General features: G+C 49.3%; 2 protein-coding genes across 2 annotated transcripts in view; one reads left to right on the forward strand and one right to left on the reverse strand.

Moving 5' to 3' along the window:
* LOC126519834 (intraflagellar transport protein 56-like) overlaps positions 1-12,152 on the reverse strand; it is a 160,914-nt gene extending 148,762 nt beyond the window's left edge. Inside the window, 2 exon segments of the mRNA XM_072285704.1 lie at positions 11,170-11,502; positions 12,084-12,152. Of these exon segments, the coding sequence (XP_072141805.1) occupies positions 11,170-11,502; positions 12,084-12,152 (402 nt within the window).
* A 601-nt stretch (positions 12,153-12,753) lies between these two features.
* On the forward strand, positions 12,754-13,329 carry LOC126519835 (uncharacterized). The gene has a single exon (XM_050169138.3). The coding sequence runs from the start codon at positions 12,754-12,756 to the stop codon at positions 13,327-13,329; it is 576 nt and encodes a 191-aa protein (XP_050025095.2).
* The last annotated feature ends 7,915 nt before the right edge of the window (positions 13,330-21,244 follow it).

Raw genomic sequence — 21,244 nt, forward strand, 5'->3', positions numbered from 1 at the left:
CTATACAGAAAGGCGTCAGACAGGGAGATACGATATCTCCAATGCTATTCACAGCATGTTTACAGGAGGTATTCAGAGGCCTGGAGTGGGAAGAATTGGGGATAAAAGTTGATGGAGAATACCTTAGCAACTTGCGATTCGCTGATGATATTGCCTTGCTTAGTAACTCAGGAGACCAATTGCAATGCATCCTCACTGACCTGGAGAGGCAAAGCAGAAGGGTGGGTCTGAAAATTAATCTGCAGAAAACTAAAGTATTGTTTAACAGTCTCGGAAGAGAACAGCAGTTTACGATAGGTAGCGAAGCACTGGAAGTGGTAAGGGAATACATCTACTTAGGGCAGGTAGTGACCACGGATCCGGATCATGAGACTGAAATAACCAGAAGAATAAGAATGGGCTGGGGTGCGTTTGGCAGGCATTCTCAAATCATGAACAGCAGGTTGCCACTATCCCTCAAAAGGAAAGTGTATAACAGCTGTGTGTTACCAGTACTCACATATGGGGCAGAAACCTGGAGGCTTACGAAAAGGGTTCTGCTGAAATTGAGGACGACGCAACGAGCTATGGAAAGAAGAATGATAGGTGTAACGTTAAGGGATAAGAAAAGAGCAGATTGGGTGAGGCAACAAACGCGGGTAAACGATATCTTAGTTGAAATCAAGAAAAAGAAATGGGCATGGGCCGGACATGTAATGAGGAGGGAAGATAATCGATGGTCACTAAGGGTTACGGACTGGATTCCAAGGGAAGGGAAGCGTAGCAGGGGGCGGCAGAAAGTTAGGTGGGCGGATGACATTAAGACGTTTGCAGGGACAACATGGCCACAATTAGTACACGACCGGGGTAGTTGGAGAAGTATGGGAGAGGCCTTCGCCCTGCAGTGGGCGTAACTAGGCTGATGATATATATATATATATATATATATATATATATATATATATATATATATATATATATATATATATATATATATATATATATATACATACTGCAAGCACTATTGACGTACTTCGTCATTTTCATCTGTACATAGCCATCATCATCTTCCCTGTTCTTCTACTTCGCGCATGAGCTGTGGCATTGGCTTTCTTGGAATAAACAGCGCTGGACAACTTGATCGGTCTCGGTATTATAAAGTGGTGGAGGTGCTGGGTGCAGGCGGCGACCGGAACGGAGCTCCAAGGAGGACGGGAACGCGAGAGGACGTCGGGGTCTTTACTTACCTCCACCAATTTATAATACCGAGACCGACCAAGTTGTCCAGCGCTGTTTATTCCAAGAAAGGCCTGCGGCTATACACCGCATCGAAAATGATGGTTCCGCTATAATACGACGACGCCCCTATCGTGTATCTCCGTCCGAACGAAAGGTGTTGAACAACAGGTTGCTGACATGCTTGCGCGGAAGATAATACGACCTTCATCTAGCCCATGGGCTTCTCCGGTGGTCCTGGTAAAGAAGAAAGATGGCTCCGTTCGCTTTTGCGTCGATTATCGAGCGCTCAATAAGATCACAGGCAAGGACGTATATCCAATACCTCAAATTGACGACGCTTTGGACACACTACAAGGGGCGGAGTATTTCTGCAGCCTTGATCTTCGATGAGGATATTGGTAAATTCCGATGAAGGAGACTGACAAAGAAAAGACCGCATTCGCTACACCAGACGGACTTTATGAATTTAAAGGGAAGCTGAAACACTTTTCGAAAAAATGAGTTCTCTGTGGCATTCTACAGTTTTGAGTCCCCTGAACACGAATATCTGGTTCAAAAAGGGCGGAAACAAACGCAAGCGGCTGTTTCTTCAAGAAAACACGCACCAGTGCCTCAGGGCAACGCGCGAACGCCGCTGTTGCTTGTGATTGGTCGGGGCCGCTGTGACGTCACTCGCGGCAATCGCCGGTCGGCGCCGCCTTTTCAGAGCGTAGCACGCTGTTCTGTTCTGGCTTCATAGCTGCGTTGAAAGCATTATGGAACGTTCTCGCTGTCTCGGACAGCTTGTATTTTCGCCGTACAGTACTCATGGATTGAAATAGGACATTCGGAGCGCGTGGCCGTCGTTACATGCAGCGCCGCTCGTGGGTGCACATAGAACCAAAGTGCTGCATTGTGGTATAGCGCGAGGGGGAGAACATATACGGAGCAGAATTACTCCTTCTGGTCGCCGACGAGCCGGCCTGAGGTTTAACATAATGCCAGTGTGGCGCTGCAAGGCTTGCGCGCCTTCGTGTGCCGACTGAAATGGCTCGACGGTGCACACCTGCGCGAGCAGACGGCGCTCTCGTTATACGCGCTTTGGCGATGCTGCACGCATGCTGTGCAAGCAAGACACGGGATTCAGCTGCGAGATTGCGTCTTGTGTGCGTTCGTAGATGTGATAAACATCTGTACAAAAGAATAGCTTATTTCGTGCGAACACCTGTGGAGTAGCCGACGAGAAACTGCCTTCTTCATTCAGCCCCGAAATGAAAACACCCGGCGTCGTTGGTCGCACTGACGTCAGGAGAAGCCGCGCCACAGGTAGATATATATCGCGAACATAAGACGCGCCTCCGTTTCAGACACGACCAGCAATGCCAGGCATACCCATCTCAGAACGGATGCAGATTGTGACTGTCTGCAGCAGGTTTACCGCAGCAACAAATCGCCGATATGACCGTACGCCCCCGCTCGTCGGTGAGCAGGATTGTGCGGGCTTTCAGGACGGATGCTTGCTTGACAAATCTGCCCAGAGGACACCGACCAAAGGTTATGACCGACTCTGACGACGAGCGTATAGTTGAAGCAGCGAGACGAAAACCGAAGATGACGGCGAAAGAAATACGAAACAACCTGGGGCTAGCAGCCAGCACACAAGTAGTACGCGAGAACTTTCACACAAGTGGCCTTCGTAGTTGTGTGGCGGCGATTAAGCCCTTCATCTCTCCAGAAAACAGGATCAAAAGGCTGCTATTTGTACAGGAGCATCAGTCCTGGACAGACGAAGTGTGGCAGAATGTCCTTTTACGGACGAGAGCACATTTACATCAAAATGGGACCAGAAGCAGCGAACGTGGAGGAAACGAAGCACGAGGCAGGTGGACTCCTTCACAAATCGGGGGTTACACAGCTTCACTAAAAAAATCCGCCAATGTTTATCTTTCTTTGCATTCCCGTAGCGCATGATAGATGGGATAGATGGTATGTAGCGGCTAGGTATGCGTTTTCATCAAAAACTAGGGTTTATATTCCGTGCACTCCGCTACCACGAGGAGAGAGCGCACGCCAAAAAAACTTTTCACCAGCGTCTTGTTTCGTGGGTTGGACACAAGCAGTTCGTAGAAATGGTCACTAAAGGCAGTGCATTCTGCCAACATTCAAGAGCCGGGCCCTTTTCGTCGCGGTTATCAATCGCAGTGAAGTAAAATAATGTCTTGTGTTCTTTCCGCTTCCTTCAGCCAGGTTCGACATCCCAAATCTGCATCATGTGGCAAGCAGCGGTTGATGTAGCGTCAACGTGTGGGGGTGTATTTACAAAGAAGGCTTGGGTCTGCTTGTACGCCTGGACGGCCGCTTTAATGCCGCAGCATACTTAGACCTCCTCGACACCGTCCTTATGCCGTACGCCCTGGTTGGCCCATTTAAGGACGGCTTGTTTTACTTCAAGCACGACCGCAGCCCAGTTCACACCGCAGCATCCGTGACTCGCCTGCTGGAAGACAAGTGTGTGATGGTGTTGAACTGGCCTCCGCAAGGTGCGGACATTAATAATATTGAGAATGTATGGGCTGAAATAAAGAAGGCCCTGTCTCTTCGGCTGCTCCACAGGTGTTCTTCGGACAACCTGTGGGCGGCTCTTCAAGAAGAATGGGAGAAGCTAGCGCCTTCTTCCTTGGGCGATAGCCTCTACGAAAGCTTGCCACGCAGAATGGCCGCCGTATTCGCTGCTAGGGGCGAACCAACAAAATACTGAGACTTCGTTTAAATGTTGCACGAGGACAGGCACGTGACTGCTTCTTTTCTTTTTTGTCGTTACAAAACGGACGAAATAAACTTTCTTTTCTTTTGTGCAAGTGTTGATCATGTCAACGAAGGCACGTACGGCGCTATCACGTAGCTGAATCCTGTGTCTTAATTGCACAGCATGCGTGCCGCATCGCCCAAAATGCGCAAGCAAGATGCGCAAGCAGACGCCGCCGCAAAACGGGCAATGCGCACCGCCGAACCATTTCGGTTGGAACACGAACGCGCAAGCCTTGCCGCGCCACGCAGGCAGTGTGGTAAACCACAGGCCAGCCCGTTGGCGACCGGAAGGAGTAATTCTGCGCCGTAGATATTCTCCCCCTCGCGCTATACCACAATGCAGCACCTTGGTTCCATGAGCATCCACGGGGGGCGCTGCATGTAGCGACGGCCACGCGCTCCGAATGTCCTATTTCAATCCGTGAGTACTGTACATGTTCGAACCGACAGCCGATACGGAAAACGATGGCGGCAACGGCGGTAACGACGAAGTTGAGTGTGCCAAAAGCGAGAGCGATGTGTGCACCTTCTCGCGCGTTGGAAATCTTAGCTGGTACGTATGTTTTTGTTTTTCATGCAGCTGCACGTTGCGATGACGGGAGAAAAAATGGCTGTGGCTTAGCTAAGATTAAGCCCAGGATGCGAAGCATACTAGCCTTTATTTTAGTTGTTGAACCACTGTTTAGCCTGGTGAACTGCTGTTGCTTGGCTATATTTGGTTCGGCTAGACGAAGAAACAACTCATGCAGGCGAGCGCACGAGCTGAGACCCGGCTATGTAGCTACGCGGCCGCAAGCGAGCGCACAAGTTGAGCCTCCGCTTTTGCAGCTGTTATGACGTCATATGGTAGCTACGCGGCCGCGCGTGGCACAGCAAGGAATAGCGTGGTTGTGCGGCTAGTATGCTTCGCATAAAAATTCGCTAAAGTGTCACTCGGAACTTGCTCCTGGAAGAATGCCGAAGCCCTAACTTCTCATTAGATTGTAAACACGGGTGTAATTCCGCTTCGCACCTTGCCGCTGCTTGTCTAACGTCCCGTGGTTTTTTGAGTGTTGATACACGATCGCGAACATAAGTGCCGCGTTTCAAAGCGCGCACATGCAGTGCTGTTCCTTATCATACACATCAAGAAATGGCGAGAGGTATTATATGTGCAATATTCATACTATGGTTCGACGACATTGCGATTGTGGCTCGATCAAGAATCGGTAGGCGTGCTCCATGCTAGTGTTGACAGAAAGATATTACGCAGTTTTAGCACCGCCTTGTGGTAAACAGGATAACTGCAACAGTACGTCGAACGTCACTAGGCAAGCCTTTACTCCATTTCATGCCTGAGGTGCAACGCTGTGTAAGCTACGCATGAAGTCCGGTCACCAAAATTTATTTCTGCACGCGTTTCCGTCTATGCTTCGCAGCGTGCCAGCGGCATTTGCTCGCGCGAGCATGTACGTGAAGCAGCCGCGGCGAGCTGCAATTAAAAAAATGCCGATAAGAAAATTGATTTAAAAGAACGTGTTAGCAGCCGTATAAGTACATGAATTGTTTCTATGGGTAAATTCTTTTTTTTCATTCAGAACTGAGCTTATATATGGGAAATTTTCTCTAAAATCGGGTCAAGAAACACCGAACTTTTTATAAGTGCGAACGCAGCCACTGCAAGAAGTATGTCAAGCCTCCACAGCGTTGCACGTGATGTATGAAACGGAGTATAGCAACGCTAGCAACAACGCGTTTCCGCATTTGTCATAAGGCTATCCGGCTATCGCGAGAATGGTCCGAGCACAGCACAGTTGATTTCGTCGGCACGAACTTATCTCTCCTCACCGCACCGACCCACTGCGCTGCAAGCTTCTTGTCCTTCGGGAATCTGTGAAACACCACATCGTCTCGCCCGCCTGTGTTCGAGCAGCCGAATGCTGCACAGAACGAGGGCATGTTGGGCGCCTTTGGCTGTAGGCACCCACGCAGCACAAAAGGAAAGAACAGTTTACGAAAATCGCAAAAGAAAACAAACGTGAGCGGCGGCGGCGGCGGCAGATCTCTCGTAGCGTCGTTCACTAAAGCGCAGGACGGAAAGAGGCATGCCAGCACTCCGGTCCGGCAGCTCGTTCCCCGCGAATGACGTCACTCTCGCCGGTTCTCTCCTCTGGCAACCACCTCCCCCGGCGCTCCGGGAAGCGATGGGGGCGTGTCTGCGGGGGTCATTTAGAAAGCGATTTCCGCCCCTTATATTAACAAAACGAAGAAAAACATTTCGGAACCTTACATTATTAGGTCTGTTCTTCCCAATCCCAGCAATTCATGGAAATTGAAAACCGTTTCAGCTTCCCTTTAACGTGATGCCCATTGGCCTTTGCAACGCCCCTGAAACATTTGAACGCATGATAGACAAGGTACTTCGTGGTCTAAAATGGAATACCTGCCTCTATTATCTGGACGATATCATCATCTTTTCGTCTCACTTCAGCCAACATCTTCATCGATTAGACGAAGTTCTCAAGTGCCTTGCGAATGCTGGTGTTTAGATCAATACAAAAAAAATGCAAATTTGGAAGCAAGACGATAAAAGTATTGGGTCACGTCGTCTGAAAAGTTAGCATCCAGCCAGACCCCGAAAAGATTAGTGCTATTCTCAAGTTTCCTCGTCCCCAGCAACAGAAAGATCTACGTAGCTTCCTCGCCTTGGCGTCATATTTTCGTCGATTCATACGCAACTTCGCTGCAATACCAGCTCCTCTACCTAAGCTACTGGTAATCGGTGCCTCTTTCACATGGACTAGCGACTGCGAGTCGGCTTTTCAAGCTCTTAAGCGACATCTTACTTCCGGACCAGCGCTTCGCCACTTCGATAATCGAGCCCCAACCATACTCCGTACTGACGCAAGCGCACAAGGTATTGGCGCAGTACTTCTGCACCGTAATGCAGCCTCTAAAGAGCAAGTCATGGCATATGCCAGCCGAACACTTTCTCCAGCTGAGCGGAACTACACCATTACAGAGCAAGAGTGCCTGGCTATCGTTTGGTCGATCCAGAAATTTCGACCACACCTTTACGGCCGCCACTTCACCATCGTCACCGACCATCATGCTCTGTGTTGGCTGTCATCAATGAAAAACATGTGAGGACGCTTAGGACGCTGGATACTCCGCTTGCAGGAATATGACTTTACTATAACGTACAAGTCTGGAAAAATCATCATGATGCAGACGCATTGTCTCGCTGCCCACTCTCACTCTCTCCCGGTAACGCGCCGTCGCCTTCCCCACCACGTCGTTTCGATGCTACGCCTGCCTCACACCAGCTCTCGATAACGCCCCTGGACCAAGTTACGCTTTCATCACACTCTGATTTCGTCTCGCTTCAGCGGGCCGACTCCTACTGTCGAGCTCTCATGGATCGCCTTAATGGGTTCGCGGAACCACCCAACAGCCGCTTGCGACGCCAACTTCGACAATTCCGCCTTCAAGGTGGCGTGCTACACCGCTATGTTTAGCACCCAACAGGTCACCGGTGGGTCCCATTTCTACCTCACTGCCTTCGTTTGCGGGTAATAGAGGCACTTCACGACGATGTATCGGCTGGCCACTTAGGCTTCCACAAGACTTACGACCGCATAAAGACCCGCTGCTTCTGGCCTGGCCTATCCTCAACGGTGGCCGAATACATTGCCTCTTGTGCGTCATGTCAGCACCGCAAACGCTCGACATCCCCTCCTGCCGGTTTACTACAACCTCTCCCTTGCCCGGACGCACCTTTTGAATTTGTTGGCATTGATTTATATGGTCCCTTGCCGTTGACACCCTCCGGTCACCGTTGGATTGCCACTTCGGTCGACCATTTAACAAGATATGCCGAGACTGCCCCTCTGCGATCCTGCACCGCTTCTGAGGTCGCCGACTTTTTCTTGCGCGCCATCGTCTTGCGCCATGGGGCTCCTCGCGTTCTTCTCAGTGACCGTGGCAAGGCGTTCATTTCACAAGTTCTCGAGGAAGTTCTTCGAGCCACTAATACCTTCCACAAATCTACTTCTACTTATCATCCGCAAACCAATGGCCTTACTGAGCGCTTCCACCGTACGCTGTCTGACATGATTTCCATGTACATGCCTCCTGACCACACTGACTGGGATAAAATTCTTACTTTTGTGACATTCGCATATAATACTGCTATTCAATGGACTACCGGCTACAGCCCTTTCTTCCTTCTGTATGGACGATCTCCTTCCACCATATTCGACAGAGAACTCTTTTTCGCACCTTCTTCACCTAACACGTCGCTTCCAGAAGATTTTGCTGCCCGAGCTGCACATTGCCGTCAAATCGCCCGGCAAAGCACAGAAGCTACCCAAGCTGAGCGCAAGCGTTACTGCGACAACAAACGTCGTGACCTACGTTTTCACCCTGGAGACCAAGTCCTGCTTTGGACTCCAGTCCGCACCCCAGGCCTCTGTGAGAAGTTCCTTCCACGCTACATTGGCCCATACACCGTTGTGCAGCAAACATCTGCAGTGAACTATCTCGTCCGCCCAGTACACTCCGTCACTGACCGGCGTCGCCGGAATGCCGAAATCGTTCACGTCTCGCTGATGAAGCCCTTCACTCGCCGTTAAGATAACCTCTAATCTGCGGCCAGGCTGATCGCTTCCATGATGGGGGGGAAGTTAGTGTAAGCACTATTAACGTGCTTCGTCGTTTTCATTTGTGCATAGCAATCATCATCTTCCCTGTTCTACTTCTTCGGGCATGAGCTGGGGCGTTGCCTTTCTTGGAATAACAGCGCTGGACAAATTGATCGGTCTCGGTATTATAATATATATATTATAATACCGAGACCGATCGAGTTGTCCAGCGCTGTTTATTCCACAAAAGGCAACGCCCCCAGCTCACGCGCGAAGAAGTCGAAGAACAAGGAAGATGATGATGGCTATGTACAAATGAAAACGACGAAGTACGTTATAGTGCTTACAATATTTGGTGACAACAGCTCTTGATTAGAACAACACCAGGACGAATACTTCGTCTTTCTTTTTCCCTTAGATTTATAGCCAGTATATGTGTTAGGCTGAGCTTTCTGCGAAGAATTATCTCTGCATTGTCATCGTTGCTGATCGGCAAACAGTTCCGTTGAGGATGACAAACACTATACCAGGCCACTGCCACGTATCAATGCGATCTTTCCTTTCAGTAACTTTAAAACTTTTTTCGCGTGCCGCCAGCATTGTTTTCATTGAATTTTTTTTAACAAGATGACGTGTCTTTGTTGCCATCATTTATTAAAACACTCGCGTCAAGGACCCCGTGCCGCAGAAAATCCGGCGTCGGCGGCCCGCGTGTGGCGTCCGACGCACATGGAGCGCAAGAAAAAGTCGGCGACCTCAGAAGCGGTACCGGATCGCAGAGGGGCAGTCTCGGCATATCTTGTTAAATGGTCGACCGAAGTGACAATCCAACGGTGACCGGAGGGTGTCGACGGCAAGCGACCATATAAATCAATACCAACAAATTCAAAAGGTGCGTCCGGCAGGAGGGGATGCCGAGCGTTTGCGGTGCTGGCATGACGCACAAGAGGCAATGTATTCGGCCACCGTTGTGGATAGGCCAGGCCAGAAGCAGCGGGTCTTTATGCGGTCGTAAGTCTTGTGGATGCCTAAGTGGCCAGCCGATACGTCGTTGTGACGTGCCCCTAATACTTGCAGGCGAAGGCAGCGAGGTAGAACTGGGACCCACCGCTGAACTTTTGTGTGGTAAACGTAGCGGTGTAGCACGCCACCTTGAAGTCGGAATTGTCAAAGTTGGCGCCGTAAGCGGCTGTTGAGTGGTGGTGGTGGTGGAAAGCATTTATTAAGAAAGAGAGGTGTGGACTCGCGCAGGAGCCCTACATAATAGGAGGAGTCCCTAGTCCGGGACCCCGTTGGTCGAAGCCGCCAGCCTGGCCTTCTTGACCAAGGCCTTTTGGGCCTGAAGGTCTGAGCAACCAAGCAGGGCCGCCTCCCAGTCCTCTCGGGTAGCGTTGGAGTGGGGGGTGAGAGCTGAATTTTGCTGGCAGGCCCACACCATGTGATAAGTGTCAGCCACCTCGCCACAGTGTTGGCACCTGCCAGTGATCGCAGGATCAAAATGTTTCATTACTGCCGGGCACAGCATTGTGTTGGTGTATAAGCGAAGGAGAACGCGTTCGTTCGCTTTCTGCAGTCCCTTAGCTGGGGCTGGGTACCGGCGATGGCTATCCTTATAATAGGTAGAAATGTCTTTGAAAGTTAAGACAATTTCGCCTTCTTGTTCCAGGACCTCAGGGGCAAAAGGGGACGCCCGGTAAGTGAGTGCTCGGGCTGCCGCATCAGCAGCTTCATTCCCTTGAAGGCCTTGATGGCCAGGAGTCCAAACTATACAGCGGGGGGTAGGATCGACATCCTTGCTGCAGTTTCTCAGCATTCGCTCGGCCAATAGGGTGACCCAACCAGCCTCGTAATTACGGCACGCGCCACGCGAATCCGTAACGATATATTTAGAATTAGAGTCCGAGGCAGCTAGGGCGATCGCTACCTCCTCTGCTTGTGTTGTACCTGGTGCACGAAAAATGAGCCCATCCACCTGTGTTCCCTGATGTATGACTGCTGCTGTATACCATCCCCCGTGGCTTGGCCCAGCGACATCTACATAGTAAACTCCATGTTTGTTGCCATAGCGACGCTCCAAAGCTTCCGCCCTAGCTTAGCGGTGTCGAATATGGTCTTCTCTATCCATCTTGGTTGGAAGGGGTCGAACTCGGATGGCGCGTCTCCATAGTTCTGGCACTCTGACTTTTTCTTGTATGTGAAAATCGTATTGGATGTGTAGCCGAGCCAGAAGTAGTTGGCCCGATCGTGTTTGGGCTAACCTTGTGTATTGATTTGTTAGATGAGCTTCTTTGAGCTCCTGGAAGGTGTTGACCATTCCAAGATCGAGAAATCCTCCGTTGGAAGTGGATACCGGGAGATCAAGAGCCCTTTTCATCATTTTGCGGAAGATAACCTCTACCCTGTCTTCATCGTGCTTCCGCAAGTGGAGGTAGGGTACTGAATACATGATGCGGCTAGTTAAGAAAGCGTGAGCGAGCCGCACCGCATCCTTGCTTCGTAACCCCCCTCTCTTATTGGAGACCCGGCGGATCATTCGACCCACCTGGTCTCCAATCTTCCGGAGCTTTTCAAGTGTTGTGTCGACCTTTCGCTGATGGTGTACGAAGAGTCCCAGAATTCTAATCTCCTTAGACTCGTGGATGGCACCATTGCTGAGGGATAAGTGGATGTTTGTGCTATCCTTAGGGGAAGCCCTAAAGTGAACAAATTCTGACTTTTCTGGTGCACATTGGAGGCCGCAGTGCTCCGCGTTGCGATCTACCACCCGTGCGGCTGCTTGCAGGCTCTCCTCCATGTGCCCTAAGTTGCCTTCGGTGGCCCAGATCGTGATATCATCAGCATACAGCGCATGCCGTATGCCTTCAATATCATTCAACTGTGCCGGAAGGTGCAGCATAGCTAAATTGAAGAGCAGTGGGGACAACACCGTGCCTTGTGGCGTGCCCCGCGTGCCCATTTGATAGGGTCCATTTGGGTGTCTTGAATACGGATCAGTGCAGCCCGATCTGTCAAGAAATCTTCTATGTAATTGAAAGTGTTGCGGCCGCAGTGTGTCTCACTGAGGTGACTCAGTATGACACTGTGTTTAACGTTATCGAAAGCACCCTTCAAGTCCAAGGCTAAGATAACCTTGTCATTATGAGGGTGCTCGATAGGCTGTAATACATCTCTGTTAAGTTGGAGCAGGATGTCCTGCGCTGACTTGTGGGGGCGAAAGCCGAACATCGTGTCCGAGAAGGTGTTACGGTGTTTCAAATATTCTGAGAGTCTATCGCGCACCATCGTTTCCATCAGTGTGCCCACACACGATGTGAGCGAGATAGGTCTTAAGTTGTCTGTGTTTATTGCCTTGCCTGATTTAGGAATGAATGTAACCAGTGCTGTCTTCCAATCTAAGGGAACCGGCTTTTCCCCTTTCCAAATTGCGTTAATGTGTTCGAGCAGGTCTTCATATGCCTGCTCAGGGAGGTTGGCCAGCAGTGTGACTGTCACCTTGTCACTACCTGGCACCATGCCCCTGCGCATCTTGGCCAGAGCCGCCTTGATGTCGTAGAGTTGGAACGGTTGGTCCAACTCCGGATTATCTTTGCCTGCATAACGATATTCCGTGCCTTTGGGGTCCTGTTTCTGGCACAAGTACTTGTCCCGTAATGTCTCGGCCAGGTGTGTTGTGGTGCCTTTGAAGTTGTGGAGTGCACGTTGTAAATGTCTTTGTGTTTCTCCTCTTCATTGTGAGGGGTCAATCAGATGGCGGAAAAATCTCCATGTGCTCTTTGTTATAGCGTGACGTCGCATATCACTGCGCAGCAAGTGCGCGCATTTCTTTTGTACGGATCACGTGATCCCTTGTATATATATATAAGTGCACTGCGAAATAAACGGTCATCCTTTTGCTTGTTGGAATGCTGCCTGTTCGCTTTATTACACTGGCGATGAGGATGGGATCCGCCCGCTTCCACTAGCTCAGTACGGAAGCAGTACCACAGACGATCGGCAGGCGACAGCCATGGAAAGGAAAGCGGCGGCAGCCATGACCCGGAACGGATGAAATCGTCGGTACCACAGCAACGAGCCAACGCAGTCATCGGGAAAGCGAACCGATAAGTACACAGTCACTTCACTGGAAATGGCGCGGCTAGGGAAGCTAGACGAGTACGACGAGAAGGATCAGAATTTTGAATCCTATTTAGAACGCTTCGAGCATTTCGTCACAGCAAACGATATTAAAGAGGAAAAGAAGCTGGCCGTATTCTTGAGCGTGATAGGACCACGAACGTACGAGGTGCTGGAAAGCTTGCTAGTACCCGCCGTTCCTGGGGATAAATCCTTTCAAGAGGTGACAGTGCTGTTACAGAAGCACTATAGCCCAAGCTGTTCGGTCATCGCTGAACGTTGCAAATTTAACAGGCGAGCCCAAGAAGAACAAGAAAGCGTTGAAGACTTCATAGTGGCCTTAAAGCATTTAGCAAGGAAGTGCGATTTCGGTCTGTTCCTGCAAGACGCACTGCGAGACAGATTAGTGGCAGGCATAAGACGCGAAGAAACGCAACTCGCCTTGTTTGCTGAAGAAAATTTAACCTTTGATAAGGCGTGCAAGATAGCCTTGGACCGGGAGCAGGCTCGCGCGACAAACAGCGTGACTGCAGGCAGAAGGCAAGGAAGCGGTGCTCCATACCATGGCGATAAGAGGACAGGGAAATGAAAAGAAATGGAAGCTTCGGAAGTTCAAGGACGGCAAGCGAGCCTGCGAAAGATGTGGCAAAGCGCATGCCGCTAGTATTTGCTGGTATAAGAATGTCCAGTGTCACAGCTGTTCACAAATTGGACATTTACAGAAGATGTGTCCCAGTAAGCGCAGGGAACTAACGACTGCGAACGTGGTGGACTGCTCTGATAGTGACTCTGAATTAGATGTGTACCATGTTATTAATACAGTGCATTCTGGATATGAAGTGCAAGTAAATGTAGAAGGGAAAGATATTTGCATGCAGATGGATACGGGAGCTGCTGTAACCCTAATTCCTGAGAGTGTTAGGCTGAACGCATTTCCTCATGTCAAGTGCGAGCCATCGCGAGTAACGTTAAGAACATACACTGGGGAACCCATTCCAGTGAAGGGGCAATGCAACGTGTTCGTTTAAACCGGAAACCAGTCTTTGCGACTGCCAGTTATCATTGTCAAAGATCACGGCAAACAGCTCCCGTTGCTGATGGGGCGAAATTGGCTCGAGAGACTTGGACTTGACTGGAAAAGTGTGTTGTCTGTAAATGGAAGCGACGTTAGCAAAGTGAAAGCAGGGAAAGAAAAGTTCCCAGGGGTGTTTTCTAAGCAACCCGGAGTAGTAAAGAACTATGAAGCAAAGATAGTTCTAACTCAGAACTGTACGCCAGTCTTTGGCAAGGCCAGAAACGTTCCATAGGCGCTACGAGACAACGTAGAAAGGGAGCTGGAAAAGCTGCAAAAAAAAGGGGCGTTATACGCCGCGTGAGTCAAAGCGGTTGGGCAACGCCAGTGGTTGTGATTCAGAAAAAGGATGGCTCGCTGAGATTGTGCGGAGATTACAAAGTAACAATTAACCCCGTGCTAAAGACCGACCACTACCCGTTGCCTCGACCGGAAGACTTGTACTCTGCCATAGCGGATGGCAAGGTGTTTTGTGTGTTGGATCTTTCATCCGCGTATCAGCAGATTCCGCTTACTTCCGAGTCCAGACCACTGCTAACCATTAATACGCATATAGGACTTTTCGAGTTCCAGCGCTTACCGTTTGGGGTAGCCAGCGCGCCAGCCATTTTTCAGTCATTCATGGATGAGGTGCTCAAGGGCATACCGCACGTGGGATGTTACATAGATGACGTCATTGTGTCGGGAAAAAACGTGACAGACTGCCAAAAGACGTTGGAACTAGTCTTGCAGCGGCTTAATGATTACAACGTGACTTTGAAAGAAGAAAAGTGTCGTTTTTTTGAGAACACTGTGACTTATCTAGGTCACACTGTGTGCGTAGACGGTATCTATCCCACGGAAGAAAAGATAAAGGCGGTCACGGAAGCGCCAGAGCCCACTTGCCAAACTGAGCTAAAGGCTTATCTAGGCATGTTAAACTTTTACGCAAAGTTTTTAAGCAACATTGCCTGCGTGGCAGAACCATTGTATCGTCTGTTGCGCAAGGGCGAAAAGTGGTCGTGGACCCGGGAGTGTAGCGAAGCTTTTGCTGCTACGAAGCAGTTACTTGTCAAGAGTATTGTGCTCACTTTTTACGACGTAGCGAAACCAATTGCTCTGTCGTGTGATGCTTCGTCGTATGGGTTGGGTGCTGTTCTTTTTCATGAGACTGCAGAGGGACAAGAGAGACCAGTGGCGTTTGCATCCAGAACACTTATATCAGCTGAGAAGAACTATGCTCGGGGTGAGCGGGAAGCATTAGCACTGATGTTTGGGTTAAAAAAATTTCACCGCTACTTGTATGGAAGAGAGCTCACTCTTTACACAGACCATCAGCCACTGCTAGGAATACTAGGCCAAGACAAATCGGTGCCTCCACTCGCTGCAGCTCGAATGCAAAGATGGGCAATTACTTTGGCAGCGTACAGATATAAACTAAGATATCGGAAAGGAAGGAACGTTGAAGTGGCTGATGCCTTATCCAGGCTACCACGGCCTATTGTAGCGGCCGACGAGCCTCCCGAGTGTCTCTTGCTTTTTGACAGCATGCCATTAAAATCCGATGACGTGGCTAAAGCTACCAGACGTGATCCCACCTTGTCTCGCGTGACGCACTTCATTCTAAATGGTTGGCCTTCGCAGAGCTCCGAAGAGTTGAGACCATTTTATTCACGTCGCGATGAGCTATCAGTAGAGCAAGTATGCATAACATGGGGTTCAAGGGTGATCATACCTGATAAGCTTCGGCTAATGGTCTTGCATCAATTACATGAAGACCACCCGGGAGCTAGCCGCATGAAAGCGCTAGCAAGAAATTTTGTGTGGTGGCCGGGTCTCGACCTTTCGATTGAGAGCTACGTTCGGCAGTGTCGGGTGTGTCAGGCCGTTCAGAATGCGGCTTCACAGGTTCCTTTGCAACCATGGAATTATCCCAGAAAACCCTGGCAACGCGTACACGTCGACTATGCTGTCAGCCGTGGTTAGTCCTCATCGACGTGTTCTCGAAATGGATCGAGGTCTGGCCTGCGTCATCAACTCTTGCAAGCAAAACCATTGAGATGTTACGTAGTGTGTTCGCCGCTTACGGTATGCCAGAGGTACCTGTGAGTGATAATGGACCACAGTTCATTTCTGAAGAATTCTCAACGTTCTTGAGTGTGAACGGTGTAAGGCATGTTAAGACGCCGCCGTATCATGCGGCTTCTAACGGAGCGGCCGAGCGTTTAGTGCAGACAACCAAACAAGCCCTATTGAAGCAGGTCTTACATGACGAACTTAGCTATAAGAAGCATTCCTTCTTGGAGCGTTTGGACAGCTATCTTATGAGTTATCGGAATAATCCACACAGTACGACTGGCCAGACTCCGGCAGAATTGTTTTTGAAAAGACAGCCACGGGTGAAGCTCTCTGCTAAAACCAGATTTTACGTGCTCCATGCGGGAGCAGCAACAGCGCATGAAAGAACACAATGATGTGTCGCATGGGGTTCCGCGATGTTTTGCTGTGGGGGACGCTGTATGGGTGAAAACTGTGCGAGGTGAAAGAGTGTCGTGGGACGATGGTGTCGTGACGCAGGTTGTTAGTCCCGTTACCTATCTGGTGAAAGTATCGCAGACGGTGCGATTTACGCATGCGGACCACATCAGAGGCCGCTACGCAAGCCCGGGTTCCTCAAGCTCCTCGCCAGTACAAACTGCTCCTACAGCCTCGGAAGACGCAGCTCATCCGTCTGTTCCGATGTCTAGTGAGCCAGTTGCCACGCCACCTGTCGCGGTCCCAGGCGCGACTGAGTCTGCAAATCATCACCTTCCAGTATCTCAATCACCCAAGCCCGGAACAGCTGCCCCCGGCTCTTCGGACCAGCCGGACCCTGCATCTACAGCCGAGCTGCATACTCTTCGTCGTAGTGCACGTGTGCGACATCCCCCGAACAGATACCAATCCAGTGACTTTCGGAATTAATGTAAGGGGGAAGAAGTGTTATAGCGTGACGTCGCATATCACTGCGCAGCAAGTGCGCGCATTTCTTTTGTACGGATCACGTGATCCCTTGTATATATATATATATATATATATATATATATATATATATATATATATATATATATATATATATAAGTGCACTGTGAAATAAACGGCCATCCTTTTGCTTGTTAGAATGCTGCCTGTTCGCTTTATTACACTCTTACCAGACATTTGTGTAGCTGCTGTGTTGCACCGGTCCACCCAGTTAGTGTCAGCCAGGTGAGAGGCATATTCCGCAGGGTGAGCTCTACAATTCGTCTTTTGAGGGCACGGTTGTGTTTCTGTCTATGCCAGCGTTTGGCTGTTGGGTGGTTCGGCGAACACACTAAGGCGATCCATGAGAGCTCGACAGTAGGAGTCGACCCGCTGAAGCAAGACGAAATCAGACTGTGACGTCGTCGTGAAGTGCCTCTAATACTCGCAGGTGAAGGCAGCGAGGCAGAACTGGGACCCACCGGTGACCTGTTGGGTGGTAAACGTAGCGGTGTAGCACGCCACCTTGAAGGCGGAATTGTCGGAGTTGGCGTCGCAAGCGACTGTTGGGTGGTTCGCGAACGTACTAAGGCGATCCATAAGAGATCGACAGTAGGAGTCGGCCCACTGAAGTGAGACAAAATCAGACTGTGATGAAATCGTAACTTGGTCTAGGGGCGTTATCGAGAGCTGATATATACCTTGCCTTTATTGTTTACAAAGTTATTCTTCGGAATTTTGAGAACGGCAGCCCACAAACAAATGTAACGGTGAAATAAAAAACACCGACAGAGCACATTTTTTAGGTTAGCTCTTATAGCACTGAAATATTAAACGTGCGAAACAATAACAGATCTACCCATGCAAAAGGCCGCGTTTCTACCAGAATGGTTGTCTTTGTGCATAGCGTTCGCCACCAGCGTTTCCTGGTAAACGTTAGGTTACATAAGCTGCACTTGCCGGGAAGCATGAAAAGCAGTCAGTGGCCTTGGAATGCTGTCGCGTTCTACTCTTAAAGGGGAAGCTTAAGCGTCCTCCCAATTTTTGTTGGGCTTGTCGACACTTTGAGTTGTTGAAAGGCAGCGAAACCAGTCCCCACCGTCAAGCAGCTCACTTCTGCGACGGAGAGCCGTGCTTCTAAACTTTTTCTAGGGGTTAGCCAACATTCGCACTTTTGAATACGAATAGGATAATCTTTGATATTCTGCTCGTGTTCGATCCGAGAATTCACTATTCAAAATTCTGAAGTTTCGTTTCCGTGCGAACATAAATTATATAAGGGATAACTGCCCTTATCAGATAATGGGTGGGAAAGAAGCCAGTCTAAGTGAGGACTGCTCCGAATGATTTTAGAGCCGAAAAGCTGCGGTTCTTACGCAGAAACACCAGGTTCTGAGCAAACGCACCGGAGCCTACAGCCTATGTAAGAGTTTGCTGGCCACATATTGAATGACCAGTGTAACACATGGGTCCTTCCACGCCAAATCAGCCAGCATTTTTTTCGACCGTCACAAATATAGCTAAAAAAATTTCCACAGGTTTCATGAACTTGAGAACTCTTTCTCCGCGTTCAATTTTCTTGTCAAATATTTTCTAGCATTTTGGCAAAATTTATTGTTCTTGTCCTGGTGAGCTACAAAGAACAACGCAACAGTTTTTTTAAGCCCTTGTATGATCCAGTAGTTCAGATGCAGGGGCGTAGCCAGGGGGGGGGGGGGGGCTTATGGGGCTTCCGCCCCCCCTAAATTTTTTCGCGCTGTCCATGCACCGCCGACCAAACAACCCCCGGCGCAGAAAATCATTCTGGATTTTGTCTAGAACGTATTTTTCATGCTCGAAAAGCCATCTCACCGCAAAAATTGCGAACCTGGGCTGGATTTCGCGGCAACGCCCATGCACCGGGAGTCACGTAACGCAAGCAGCCCCATCCGAGCTCTAAGTTTCAAGGACGTTTTGATGGCGAACGGGCTCGCCGGGGCATCTCGCGGAGGCTGCGGATTCTACACCCTATCATGGAATCTACGGAGCGCGTGGATGTCAATTCCGAAACTTTATGGGTATAAAGCTCTCTTAAACTTTTGATCTGAAAAGTGCATTGACATTTCCAAACGTGTGCTTTATATTTTGAATTCCGCAACTTTGTAAGTTTAATGTTCCCATAAATATTTGACGCCAAAGGTGCATTAACTTTTCCAAAGTCGCACATCGGGCCATACAACGAGACTAGCCAAATCAACGCACTATCAGACAAGTTGACAAAGCCCGCAGCGAGGCCCGATGAGACGAAGCGTTGTGGTGGTTCATTCGTGCCGTCATGTCACATAAAAAAATATCAATTTTTTTCCCCTGCGCGAAAGCATCCAGTGAAGACGCTAAAGCCAGCCAAAGTAACTACGTTCTTATTTATTTTTTATACTATGACTTTTAATCGCGAAGACCACGTTGAGCCTCTTCAATTTTGTTGTTCTCGCTCCCCTACCCGGGGGCTGCCAGAGCCAGCCAGAGCGCATGCGTTTTTCACGTGTTGCCCCGACCACTGCGCGGCGCACTTCTGTGCGCCTTCGGTTTTCTCTGGCCGAGTGCATTTTCACCTGGCAGAGTTTTTGGACGCTTTCTAGCTAGCAGACGAGAAAAAGAAACAATGGTCGCTCGCCGCCATCAATGTGGGGACTCGACAGATCGCACCGCGTTCGCTTGAGCGCAACCTCTCCAGAAAGTCTTGTCTCGCCAGTGTAGGATACCGAGCAGTATTCACATGGTTCTTGGTGAACCGAGCTTCTTGTGCTTTCTTCGATATCCCTTTAATAGCCACATTAGTTGCCCAAAGTAGGCATTCGATTGTCAGCAACATACTTTCCTTTGCGTATTTTTTTTTCTTTACGGTTCCCCCGCCCCACAAAAGGAAAAACAAAATGTTAAGGCGCAGCGAATTGTCGCATGGTGCAAGTTATATTTTGTTACTTCTTTTGCGGAAAGTAATGGACCATGGGACGCTTCAGCTGCCGGGTGCTCATTACATTACTGCAATAGCAATTATATGGAGACTCTAGGCGCATTCCTGCCGTCGCCATCACCCTCATATTCCGCATAAAGTCTAAGGGCGATAACATCGTGACAGCGCGCCGCATGCTGTATGTGCGAATGAAAGCGTGTGTGTGTGTTTGTTTGGGGGGGGGGGGCGATGGGTGAGCCGATGATGGTGGCTCAGTCTTGTGTGCGCAAAGAAGAAAAGCGGGGAGCAAGCGCGCCACGCCTTCCGTCGCGCGTGATACATCGGGGGGAGTGGTTGGAATTGGAGCGGAATCTAGGATTCTGTGAATCTGTGATTGCGCAACATGTTTATTTGCCTTGTTTGACCCATTATATACCATGACTTTTTCTAAGATACATAGATTTATTGGAAACTTATACGCATGTTTAGATATCTTGTTGCGAGGTTTTGTGTATACGTGCAGTGAACTTTGTTTCCAGTGGCAATTTTTTGCGCTTTATCAAGCTGTATCTTAGCATTTGTATATTCCATTGTATCTTCGCATTTCTAATGTACGAGGGCGAGTCAAATGAAAGTGAGCCTACCCACCCCGCGCAATGATGGTTCTGTTCATTATCTGCAAGGCCTGCGTGTAGCACGCAGGCATCTCTCATTTACAAAAGTGGCACGCAGGTGTGAGCGTAAATGTTCTTTAATGCGCTCATAAACTTGGTTGGAGGAATAAACTTGGAGGAATTCCAGATCAAGCTACAGAACAGGTATTCGGCTTTAACTCAATAAGAGGACCGTAGTGTTGAAGCAATGAACGACAATCTTGTGGTCATCATTAAGGAGTGTGCAATGGAAGTCGGTGGTAACTCCGTTAGGCAGGATACCAGTAAACTATCGCAGGAGACGAAAGATCTGATCAAGAAACGCCAATGTATGAAAGCCTCTAACCCTACAGCTAGAATAGAACTGGCAGAACTTTCGAAGTTAATGAACAAGCATAAGACAGCTGACATAAGGAAATATAATATGGATAGAATTGAACATGCTCTCAGGAACGGAGGAAGCCTAAAAACAGTGAAGAAGAAACTAGGAATTGGCAAGAATCAGATGTATGCGTTAAGAGACAAAGCCGACAATATCATTACTAGTATGGATGAGATAGTTCAAGGGGCTGAGGAGTTCTATAGAGATTTATACAGTACCAGTGGCACCCACGACGATAATGGAAGAGAAAATAGTCTAGAGGAATTCGAAATTCCACAGGTGACGCCGGAAGAAGTAAAGAAAGCCTTGGGAGATATGCAAAGGGGGAAGGCAGCTGCGGAGGATCAGGTAACAGCAGATTTGTTGAAGGATGGTGGGCAGATTGTTCTAGAGAAACTGGCCACCCTGTATACGCAATGCCTCATAACGTCGAGCGTACCGGAATCTTGGAAAAACGCTAACATAATCCTAATCCATAAGAAAGGG

Source organism: Dermacentor andersoni, unplaced genomic scaffold (genome assembly GCF_023375885.2).
Source record: "Dermacentor andersoni unplaced genomic scaffold, qqDerAnde1_hic_scaffold ctg00000039.1, whole genome shotgun sequence".
NCBI lineage: Eukaryota > Metazoa > Arthropoda > Arachnida > Ixodida > Ixodidae > Dermacentor > Dermacentor andersoni.

Bases quoted from the DNA above. Each gene is read 5' to 3' on its own strand.
- LOC126519835 (XM_050169138.3), top strand. From the start codon at position 12,754: ATGGCGCGGCTAGGGAAGCTAGACGAGTACGACGAGAAGGATCAGAAT.